Below are 12097 nucleotides of genomic sequence, written 5' to 3'. Positions count from 1 at the left end.
ATGGTCCTTTAAACTGTCAAATGTCCTTTTCCCTGCTGCCGCTAAGTGGCCAGAAAGGGGCATTTAAACTTCATGATCCATGAACCACAAACTGGTTCATAAACTGGCCCCAGTTTGTGCCAGTTTGTGGTTCATGGTTCGTGAAAATCCATGAACCACGAATTTCATGGTTCGGTTTTTTTGTGGTTCATGCCCACCTCTACTGTTGAGTGTCTAGTGACTGATATGAAGACCCTTCTTGGGTTCTTAACAATGTGGTTACGACCACGTTTCCTTGCATTTCTTTATTTAAGCTGGTGGATAAGTTCCTCACTCTCACAATTCTTGCCCATCTCTACTGTTGAGTGTCTAGTGACTGATATGAAGACCCTTCTTGGGTTCTTAACAATGTGGTTACGACCACGTTTCCTTGCATTTCTTTATTTAAGCTGGTGGATAAGTTCCTCACTCTCACAATTCTTGCATAATGCTATTAAGCAAAAGCCAGAAAGATGGAAAGGGGAAGGAAAACATTGACAATGACAGTGGACTTTATACATCCCATTTAACTAAACGTTGCTTGTGTGTTGGGGGAAGAGACATGAAACAGCAGCAGCCATGCTTGAAAAAGGATCGATAGTTTATGATTCATTTGGTCACCAGTTCACAATAATGCCAAGGAGTAATTGCTAGTAAACCCAACATCCTCAAACACATGGCTGTGGGAAAGTATTATTTTTGTTACATTACCCCCGCTGACCTGAACTCCATCTAAGAGATCGTGCTAATGAGCCCAGTGAGTTCTTTTCTTAAAGCTAATTACTTCCATCAGCCCTAGGGAAAAGTGCTTGTATTTAGGGGGAAAAACTGCAAAAATTTGGTCCTGTCTTGTTAAAAGCTCAATAGCAGCAGAGAAGAGATGAAGGTTCTCAGGTGGTGAATAAAGACCTCCCCTAAAAAGCTACAACTGAGAGAAGCAAAAATGGGAATTTTTCCCAGATGGAGATATGAGTGCAGCTCCAAGAAAGAAGAACTCATTGGCAGTGACTGGCAATTCCAACAGCACTCTTAGATGTTGAATCAATATGCCTTGCAGGTAACAAATTGGTTCTTATTGGGTTTTGAGCACAGAATTCTTGTAATGGCTTTCTGGATAGTGAAAGCACTTCAGAAGACAGTTTGAAGGAGGTTTTCTTATTTTTTAACTGTTAGGTGTTGTAAGAGATGTCCTGAAATGGTGTAGAGAGATGGACTGAATGAGGACCAACAAACCAGCACTCAGTCCTGGAAATATTATCTACCACTTCTCTTAGCCAAGTGTGACACCTTCCTCCGGCCAAAAGAGCCTTCTTCCAATAGACATGACTCTTCGTCTAGGAAGACTTTGCTGAGCAGACTAGTAGGATACTGGCTAGGATTCCAGTTGTATTGTCTGCAGATGTTTTATTGATAATGTTTTAAATTGCTTTTATTCAGAATTTTATTCTCTTGCTTGTCTTCTTGTTTCATTGTTCTGTATTTATTGTAAGCGGCCTTTGCAGATATTTATATGGAGAAATGGAACATACATAAATGTTGACAGACCAGAGAATCACATTTTCATCCTCATTTTTCATTCTCCCTCAGATTCCAGTTTCTGTTTTTATTAAACCCATAAACATACTTATGAGGTTGGATCATCCAGCTTTTTAGGCCGATACCCCCCCCCCAATTCTCCTCCTTACTGCAGCGTTTATCCATGAAGATCTCATGATCCTCAGTGTAGACTTTTTGGGTGGTCAAAAAGGATCTTTCTCGTGTTGACCAGCTGAGAAACTGGATGGATCCAACCCATGACTTATGAAAGCTTCGAGGGATACGTGAAATGACTGGTGAACTTTCAAAGCCAGATTGGAATTGAGCAAGGCTTTTTATGGATCAGTTAATGAGAATAAAGACAGTCTTTTCAAATAATAATAAAAGGCAATTTGAAAGGCTTGTGATAAGTAGTACATCCTGCCCATGTCCATTTAGGAAATTCACAGGAAAAAAAGAGAAAAGTTTTTCTGAAGTTGCTTTCAAGAATAAACAAGAAAAGTTCCAGCAAAACAGAGTGACTGTCTTCCTATGGCCGAGAGCTCTGTTGCTGGTATCTTATCACTTTACTTGGCAAAGCCTGAAGCTTTTTCCCAGCCTAAGATTCTTTCTTCTGATGCGGTGGCCCTTCTGTTGAAGGAAGGTTGGAGGAAGTCATCAAACTTTGCTGAGTGGAGAGGTAAGATTCAAGTCCATATCCTGCACATTTCTTTCTGAAGTGGGCAAAACTCGATTTGGGTGGTGTGGCATGATGAACGGGAGAAGCTAAGAGGAGTCAGGAGGAGAGAGCAAACTTTTGTATTGGGCACAATTCCAGGACAATTAGGGCAGTGTAAATGAAACAATCTAAACAAAACAAAGTTTCAAACAGGAAGTGTTGACTATCCTGCCAGGAACCACTTTCATTTTCCTGTGACAGAAACTACTTATAGTTTGGATCCAAGGATAGTCAAAGTCAAATCCAGGGTGACTGCCAAGGAGGACCAATTCTAAACATCCTTATCCTAAGGCTACAGCTTTCAGGGACCTGCAATTCATTTCTATGCTTTCCTAATAGCAGTTTTACTGTCCTTGCTTTTGGAAAAATGTATCAATGCATATTATCTTGGTGCATAAACTGGGTGGGTTTGTTTCTGTGGTGTACAATATACACATTCTTTAGTATCGATTACTATCTTCTCTTTCATTAAGGATACAGTTGTATCCCTCTTGAAGATACGTAAGTGCCTGATTCCTTCCTTCCTGTGCACAACGTTTTGTATGTTTGAGAAAGGATATTTAGGCATTCCATAGAGTTCTTTCCTTTCTCTTCTGTTGGGCATTCTACTGCAGTGCCATGTTAACAGCAAGACAAACCACCTACTGGGTTCAATCCAACTGTCTTTTCTGCTTGTGAAAAAGTCAGGAGAGGTCCCCATGGACCAATAAAGCATTCTAAACTGGGGATCATATGACCTGGAAGGAATAAAGCCTTGTGGGACAGGAGCTTTAGTTAAGAGGAGAATTGGGTGCCATTGAAGGGAAAAGTTGCCTGCATCTAGGCCACTGCCAATACTTCAAACCTTCCATGTGTTTTTTTGTAGCCATTAGTCTGACCACCACCCAGCAAAAGCACAAAATGCTACATTTGCCATTCTAGCTTCCTGCCAAATGTAGAAAACACTGTTTCAACATTGTTGCCTGCCAATAACTTAGATTTTTTAAAGTAATATTGACTTCATTAATTGTTATTGCGGTTTTATTCTTCCCTTTCTAGTTCAAATCATCTCTGGTGTTTTTAATAGTTCAGTTCTCTAGTAACACAGATTATCTATCCCAGTCATGACTTATTCTGAAATCATCTTGTACCCAGCAATTATATGGGTTTTCCACTCTGATGGGCAAACTGTATTTTTATCTTCACATTAGTTGGTAATTACAGTTGCCATTTTTAAAACTTTTGTTTTATGTAATGACAGGCTCATAGTTTCCACCCCAGTCACAATTCCTGGCTGGAATAGGAGTTCAAGAGTGGGTGGAGGCAAGTCTTGCCTGATTTATTTCTTATTGCTAGGAATCCAGCAGCCTACCAAATGTGTGTTTAAATTTACAAAGCAAGTGTCTACACAAAAACTTGTAAAAAATAAAGAGATAATTACCATTTGTTAAATGAGACTGAGACTACACTTTTGGTGAAGAACAGAAGAAGTACTTTTTGAAATCCATCCAAGATCTATTTGGTTCACGAATTCCAGAATAGGGAAATCTAAGAGTCCACTGGAAGTCTAAGGTCCACTGGAAAGAGGACACTAGCTCATCAATAGACTGTGATCTACTTTCTTCCTTGGTCTACACAATGATACATTTTTTGTAGTTTGAGGGTAAAATTGTATTGAGAAAATGTACAATTCATGCAAAGTGAATAATAAAAACTGACTGCAGACTGTCTCTTATTTGTTGTTGTTATGAAACTGCTGACATCCCCAGATCAAACAGCCTTACCCTTTTCTACCAAAGAAGCCCCACTGTTTTTTATGAAGATGGGCATCATCAAGCCTCTGAGAAGACAGAACCAGACCGGTGTCATAGAGTTTGTCCTCTTGGGATTCTCTGTTGATGCAAATAGACATACTTTCCTCTTTGCTCTTGGACTATTCGTCTATCTGTTAACGTTGGCAGGAAATCTAGCCATCATTACATTGATCCAAATAGATCAGTGCCTCCAAACTCCCATGTACTTCCTCCTGGGCAATCTATCTTTTATTGAGATCTGCTTTACTTCCACTACTGTTCCTAAGATGTTGTGGGACCTTTTGTTGGGAGACAAGACCATCTCTTTCATAGGATGTGCACTCCAAATGTATTTCTCTATTACATTAGGGAGCACAGAGTGTGTGCTTCTCTCAGCTATGGCATACGACCGCTATGCAGCTATCTGCCACCCACTGCGCTACACCCTTCTCATGAGCCAGAAAATACGATGGGGACTCCTGGCATCTTCCTGGGCTATTGGAAACTTCAACTCCATCATCAATACAGCTTTGGTCTTTTCCTTTGACTTCTGCCACTCCAACAAAATTAAGCACTTCTTCTGTGACATTCCTTCTCTCCTGCAACTGTCTTGCTCTGATACATTGGTTAGCCAGTGGGTGACCTTTACCATCTCTGGAGGTATCATGATTGCAACTTTCTCCCTGATTCTTCTCTCCTACATCCTCATTGTCTCTTCAGTGCTGAAAATCCGTACAGCTCAGGGTAGGATCAAGGCATTTTCCACTTGTGCTTCCCATCTCACTGTGGTGGGCATCTTCTTTGGTGCCCTCATATACACCTACATTCTTCCTTCTTCCAATCATTCTGTGGAACAGGGGCATATAGCTTCTGTGCTATATGCCATCATTACTCCAATGCTCAATCCCCTGATATACAGTCTTAGGAATAAAGAAGTGCATGGAGCAGTTTGGCGAGCCTTTAGTAAGAAGTGGTGGTAGTTATGGAGTTTGCAGCTTAGAAAGATGACCTCCCCAATAAAATAAAATGGATTGAAAATTGTTGTTGGTTATTGTTTAGTATTTTAAGTATTTCTTTTTGCCAGCTCTCTGTTTTTTTCTGCCACAGCCCTGTTTCTTATACTAGTTCTTAAATAAGGATTTTAACAGAGAATTTCCACGTTCCTAGCAAGTATGTGACAATTACCAATGAAGCTAATACTATTGAACTCTGACTTAGTTTTATTGAGAATATTGCACAAAGATATTGATATCAGTGCAGCTAATGAACTCTTTCAAGGAAGCTTTTAAAGTAAACTCCGGTTGGAAAGAAGAAGGGAAAATTCCCTGCAGGAAGCAACGACACTCAATGTGCAAAATCTCTCTTATAATAATAAATATTTGATTTACAAAGTGCACGTGCCTCTTACTTCTTCAAACAGTGTTACAAATCCATTCATAACTACAATTCCTAAACATACAATAATCCAAAGATGGCGCAATATACAAATGGACTTAGGTTTGGTAGAAACTCAGTCCAGCTCCAGTCCTTCAAGTACTTCCTTTAGTTAGTTTGTTCATTCTTCTCATGTTGTTATTTCAATCCCAGGTTCTTCCAGGTAGGTGATACCGTTCTCAATATTAAGGGGAAAGAAGGACCACCACGCTCAATCTGGGGCCGACTACGAACACAGATTTCGTGCCACCTTCTTCAGGAGCGTGTCACACTCCCTCTCCGAGGAACCATCACTACTTCATATCTCTCCCGTCCTGGACAATGGCTAGACCTGCGCTCTCTTGCGTCCAGGACGGGAGAGATATGAAGTGGTGATGGTTCCTCGGAGGGGGAGTGTGACACGCTCCTGAAGAAGGTGGCACGAAATCTGTGTTCGTAGCCGGCCCCAGATTGAGCGTGGCGGTCCTTCTTTCCCCTTAATATTGAGAACGGTATCACCTACCTGGAAGAACCTGGGATTGAAATAACAACATGAGAAGAATGAACAAACTAACTAAAGGAAGTACTTGAAGGACTGGAGCTGGACTGAGTTTCTACCAAACCTAAGTCCATTTGTATATTGCGCCATCTTTGGATTATTGTATGTTTAGGAATTGTAGTTATGAATGGATTTGTAACACTGTTTGAAGAAGTAAGAGGCACGTGCACTTTGTAAATCAAATATTTATTATTATAAGAGAGATTTTGCACATTGAGTGTCGTTGCTTCCTGCAGGGAATTTTCCCTTCTTCTTTCCAACCGGTATTGTTGCAGGAACAGCCATTTTTGGGTTTAAAGTAAACTCGGCTGGCAAGTACTAAAGTGAAGTTCAAGTCACTTCAAAATCTTCAAAGCATTACCATGTAGATAATCATAAAAATTTACTAAAGGACCAAATTGTAGCAGGACATTTGAATCGCAGGTCCAAATCCCACTCATCAATGAAACCTATTGGGGGACCCATGGCCAGTTGCTTTCTCTCAACTTAACCTATCTCATAGTGCTGTTGTGAGACACAAAAGGAAGTAAAGAACTACAATGTCTGTTTGTTGGAAGGATAAAAGGTGTGTAGATGCAACATATACCTAACTAAAACCTATGAAGCAGGATGGTCACTAACCCTCTGGATCCCCCCACCCCCAGGAACACAATAAACAATCAAGTTGAAAAGATATGTTTCAAAAAATGTCCTCTAATTTTTATATGTATTAAGATGCTCTGGAAAACAGTAGGCATAATAATTCTTTATATTACATTTGTATACTATCTTGTATACTAACTGCCTAGTGGCCCTGATCTGAGGATACATAAATTCAGACAGTGGAACCATGAATCCACTGCTGGCACCAGAGTTTCTGGAGCCTGCAGCCACTTGTACACACGCACGCAGAGCGCGCGCACCATGGACTGTGTGATGACGTCATCATGCGATGATGTCATCATGCAGCACAGGATGGCTGGGGCTGCACGTGGAAGCTGCTCCGTGCTCTGCGCGATGCCCCAGCAGTGGCTCAAGGCTTCTGTGCCTGGCTGGGGCATGTGGGGGTGGAGGAGCGCACAGCGGAGCTGGCATGGCTGGCTGCTGCTACTGCAGCCAGCCAGCCAGCCCCGTGCCTCCGCCACATGCCCCAGCTGGGTGCAGAAGCCACGAGCCACTGCTGTGACGGTGCACGGAGGCTGCTCTGTGCTCCGCACGCCACCTCAGCAGCGGCTCGTGGCTTCTGCGCCCGGCTGGGGCATGTGGCGGCAGCGGCGGCATGGGGCTGGGTGGCTGCAGCAGCCCAGTCACGCCAGCTCTGCTGTGCACACCTCCACCCCCGACACCCCCTCCGGCGCCTCTCTAGTGCCCTCGCGCCCAAGACCACTGCCTACCTGGCCTCAATGGGCATGCCGGGCCTGCATGAATGGGGATAGATCTTCCTATACAACTGGAAAATGTTCCAAGTTTGCGGAGAAATCTGAAAACTTGAAAAAAATTGGAGTATTTTAAACCCTCCAAATTAATAAGAAAAACTTCTTTAGCTTTAACCAGATGCCACCAATGGCTGTTGCTAGGCAGCCATAACACTTCAGCCAGTAATCCAGCCCTGGTTTCTGTCAGGAAAGGGAGAGGGAGAGGACAGGACTCTTTCCAGAGGGATTTTGACATTTGAAGGATGATTCATTAGGCCAGGCCCAGAAGGAACCACCAGGCAACTTGCTATCTTTTGACCTGCATGGTCTGGCTGCTTGCTAGTCTTCAGCACCTCCCTCCTTTCCCTAAGCTCCTCCCAGTCTGCTCACATATCTGACCTTTACCTTTTTTTAGTGAAACTTTTACTGAAAAAATTTAAAAACTAAAACAAGTTTTAAAAGTGTGTGTGCGGGGGGGGACCACGAAAAAAGAGCAAATTAAAAAAGAGAGGAAAGAAACAAAAGATATATAGGAAAAGCTTCTGATTTTCTCTATGACAAATATGGGCATAGTTACAGAATTCGCTTTTGTACTCTTGTTATCAGAATAAAAATTCTCATTTTTCTATAATACTTTTTTTATCAGAGCACCATTTACAATAAATATAAGAATAAATAGTACAATAAATACAACTCTAATATCCTAAAACAGTGTTACAAAAATAGATATCTATGGCACAAGGCTGCGCTCTGTATATTAAAGCTCAACCAGGGCAGAATGGTGGTGGTAAGTAGTGGGAATATATTTTTTTTAAAGAAAATTTTTATTGGGTGAGTATAAATTGCAATTACAAATTTTCCATTAATACCCTTATTTCTAATAACCCCCACTCTTTCCCTCTCCCCCTTTATCTAGGACTTCCAACAGTTTTCCAGCCCTCTGTTAAATTCTATTACCTACATCTCTATTCTTTTATTACATATCCTAATATATTATTATACTGGATAATATCTAATAATTTCAGCATACCTTGACCTCAATCTAATAATAACAATTATAGTTTGTCTTTCTTCTTCTTCTTCTATATCTCTTCCATTCTACAAAATTAATAATTTTCAGTAGTGGGAATATTTCTTGCTGTATTCGATGCATTGGGGCTACATGCATGCAGATGGATAGTCCCTAGTATTTTTGGAGTATATATATGGGAATACCTTGCACTTCTTGCACTCATTGCATTGGCTCTGTTATGACTCTTACTTTTTCTAGGGTATATTTTGCCTTTAATTTTTCCCTTACACCCTCTGGGTAGATTGCTGCCACCAGGAATATTATATTCCAAGATATTTTGTTTAAATTTTCCCTTTGGTAACGTGCCTAAGTGTCAGGCTCCTTTGTGGTTCTATGTGGCCCTGAGGATAGGAATGGGATGTAGCAATGACAACTACTCTGGGATATAATAAAAACAAAACAAACTTTAATTTTTTCAAGAAGCATATCGGTTTCATAAAAGTAGTTCTCAGTTCTTAAAGTTACTTCATTTAAACTCATTCACACAGATCTCTTCTAAGGCTTCACACACAGCCTCTTTCTCTGACTCAATATTTCTCTCACAGACATGCTTAGAGTTACTCAGGCAGCACACGGCTAGCCTCTCTTTCCCCGACTCTTATTCACAGAAATATTAAACCTGCTCAGGCAGCACCAGCTGGCCTCTCTTTCCCTGACTGAGTGTTCTTTCACAAACATGCTCAGTTCAGGTTCCACATAGGTTATATTTCTCTAATAAATATTTCAACATACTCAGGCAGCACACAGCTAGCCTGCTTTCTTCTGACTGAAACTTTTCTCTCTACTCTCAGTCTAAACACATTCCCTCCGCCCACACTCTCAGTCATGAGCCAATCATATCACTCACTCATCCATCTCTTTCACCCCCACTCTTCACCTACCTCACACCAAGCATTTAAAGATACATGCACACATTTACTTGAAATCATTACAGGCACTTTTATTAAAATTGCACTATTGTTACTATCTATCAGGTTTCTGTGGACCGTTTGGTCCTTGTTTGGGAATATTTCTTCAGACAGGGTTCTTCAATATATCAAGAGAAGGATGTCATATATCATCAATGTGGACTTCACTGCTGTTACAACATATTTCTCCTACTCAACAGGTAGCGTCAACTGTGACTCCAAGGTACTGTAGAAGAAGCATGGCTCCAGACCTGAAGCACTATGTGGTGATCCAAAGCAACCTGATTTGTCCCGACAGGATGCTAGCTACTTGCCTGTTTCGTGTAACCACTTTCTCATGGGATAATAATCATTTCAGTTTTTGTCCAGCATATAATCACAACTGAGTTCTTTCCTCAGTAAATGAGCTTACTGGTGCTTTGATATTGACAGTCAATGAGTTTTGTGAATGTGATTTATTATATTGTTCATTCATTGTTACTTGACTAATCTTCTCTAGCGCATAGGGTTATTGGTTGATGCTGGTGGCTGTAATTTATATAATGCCAGTTATTTAAGTTATATAGTCATTGATATTCATGCACTGATCACTTCAACATAAAATTATAAAAAGTATAAATATTGCATTAAAATTTGTTGCTGGTGTATTGCGGGGACTTTTGTCTGTATTGTTGTGCCACTCCTGATCCCAGCTGGGTGAAGGTGGGGAGTGGGCATTGCCACCTGCTTTGCTTCTGATCCCAGCTGGGTGAAGGTGGAGGGCAGGAATTGCCACCTGCCACCGAGTTCAGGTAGCTGGCTCAAGGTTGACCGAGCCTTCCATCCTTCTAAGGTCAATAAAATGAGTACTCTGTTTCCTGGAGGTAAAATATAGATGACTGGGGAAGACAATGGCAAACCACCCCGTAACAAAAGTCTGCCAAGAAAATGTCATGATGCGATGTCCCCCCCCATGTGTCAGTAATGACTCGGTACCTTTACCTTACCCCTCCTGATCCCAGCTGAATGAAGGCGGGGGAGGCCCTTGCCACCTGCTCCACTCCTGATTCCACCTGTTTAAAAGCAGTGGGTGGGCGTTGCTTCCTCTCTGCTCCTGATCCCTGTTGGGTGAAGATGGGGTGTGGGCATTGCCACCTGCTTTGCTCCTGATCTCAGCTGGATGATGGTGAAGGGCAGTCACTGCCACCTGCTCAGCTCCTGATCTGAGCTGGGTGAAGGCAGAGGGCAGGCATTGCCTCCTGCTCCACTGCTGATCCCAGCTGGGTGAAGGTGGCATCAGGCATTGCCACCTGCTCTGCGCCTGTTCCCAGTCTGGGCTTCCTGCCATGGCACGCTCTCTGGAAGTTTGGCTGCCTCATCTGGGCTTTCCTCCACAGCAACGCCCTCTGGAAGCCCACCAGGGTAGCAAGTGAGTTGTCTTGAATATGTTTAGCATTTTATATAGTAGGATAACATTCAATTCATATTTGTCAACATAATACCCAAGTATTTTACCTTCTTTTCAACCTTAAAATCAGAGTTTCCCATCAGTGGTTTTCCACTTTCATGTTTTTGTTAACATTTTTGTTTTCTGCTCATTAATAAACTTGCTAATGCACCAGATTCAATACCCTTTAAAGGATCTTCCAAAACTTAAACCAAGTCATCTGCAAAAACTCTTATCTTATAAATCTGTTCTTAATTCTTTATTCCCCCAATCCACTCATCCTGTTTTATATCTTTATTTTAATATTTCAAGAACCAAAATAAACAAAAAAGGGGATAATAGACAACCTTTTCATGTATCTTTTTGGATCTGACAAGGTTTAGTCAAATTTCCATTAACAATTATTTTAGCTGTTTATGATGTATAAATTGATTTCATTCATTTTATAAAATTCTCACCAAAACCTCAAACAGAAAAGTCCAGTTCAAATTGTCAAAGGCTTTCTCCCCATCTAAAAAAATTAAAGCTGTTTGTTTTTCATTATGTTTTTCCAAATATTCCAAAATGTCCAATAAAGTTCTAATATCTTTCAACTGACTCTTAGGTAAGAAGCCACTTTGGTCTCCATAAATAAGATCTTGCAAAATTAACCATAATCTTTCTGCTAAAATTGTAGTAAATAACTTACAAACCTTATTCAATAATGAGATTAGTCTATAGTTTGGTGTAGTGGTTAAGAGCACGGAACTCTAATCTGGAGAGCCGGGTTTGATTCCGCACTCCTCCACAAAGCCAGCTGAGTGACCTAGGGCGAGTCACAGTTCTCTGGAGCTCTCTCAGCCTCACCCACCTCACAGGGTGATTGTTGTGGGGTAATAATAACACTTTGTAAACCGCTCTGAGTGGGCATTAAGTTGTCCTGAAGGGCGGTATATAAACCGAATGTTATGTTATTATTATCAAAGTCAAATCCTGTCTTTCTTTGTATATCAATGTTATATTGGCCTCCATCCAGGTCTCTGGCATCCCCTCCCCTTGTAAAATCAAGTTCATTGTCTTTTGCAGAGGGATATGGTCGAGGAGCAACATACACTCCCCTTCCCTCTTACCAGCTGCCAGCTTTCTGGCTCCAGCAACTTCTCCCATCCATTTGCCCCAGCAATGGGGGCCTCTCCCCTTCCCTGTCTCTCTGCCCTCCCAGTCACCCACCACTGCTCCCCACCATTCTGTTCACTTACCAGCTCATATTCTGCCTGGCCAGGCAGCAGTCCCAACAGCGAT

At 41.6% G+C, this 12097-nt stretch overlaps 1 protein-coding gene across 1 annotated transcript; it reads left to right on the top strand.

Annotated features, from left to right (window-relative positions):
• Positions 1 to 4073: 4073 nt before the first annotated feature.
• Positions 4074 to 5024, top strand: LOC129339416 (olfactory receptor 5F1-like). The gene has a single exon (XM_054993996.1). The coding sequence runs from the start codon at positions 4074 to 4076 to the stop codon at positions 5022 to 5024; it is 951 nt and encodes a 316-aa protein (XP_054849971.1).
• The last annotated feature ends 7073 nt before the right edge of the window (positions 5025 to 12097 follow it).

This window comes from Eublepharis macularius, chromosome 12, assembly GCF_028583425.1.
Source record: "Eublepharis macularius isolate TG4126 chromosome 12, MPM_Emac_v1.0, whole genome shotgun sequence".
Taxonomy (NCBI): domain Eukaryota; kingdom Metazoa; phylum Chordata; class Lepidosauria; order Squamata; family Eublepharidae; genus Eublepharis; species Eublepharis macularius.
Note: the sequence above shows the minus strand (reverse complement) of the source record. Positions and strands in the feature narration are given on the sequence as shown.

Coding starts and splice junctions, on each gene's coding strand:
- LOC129339416 (XM_054993996.1), top strand. CDS start 4,074: ATGGGCATCATCAAGCCTCTGAGAAGACAGAACCAGACCGGTGTCATA.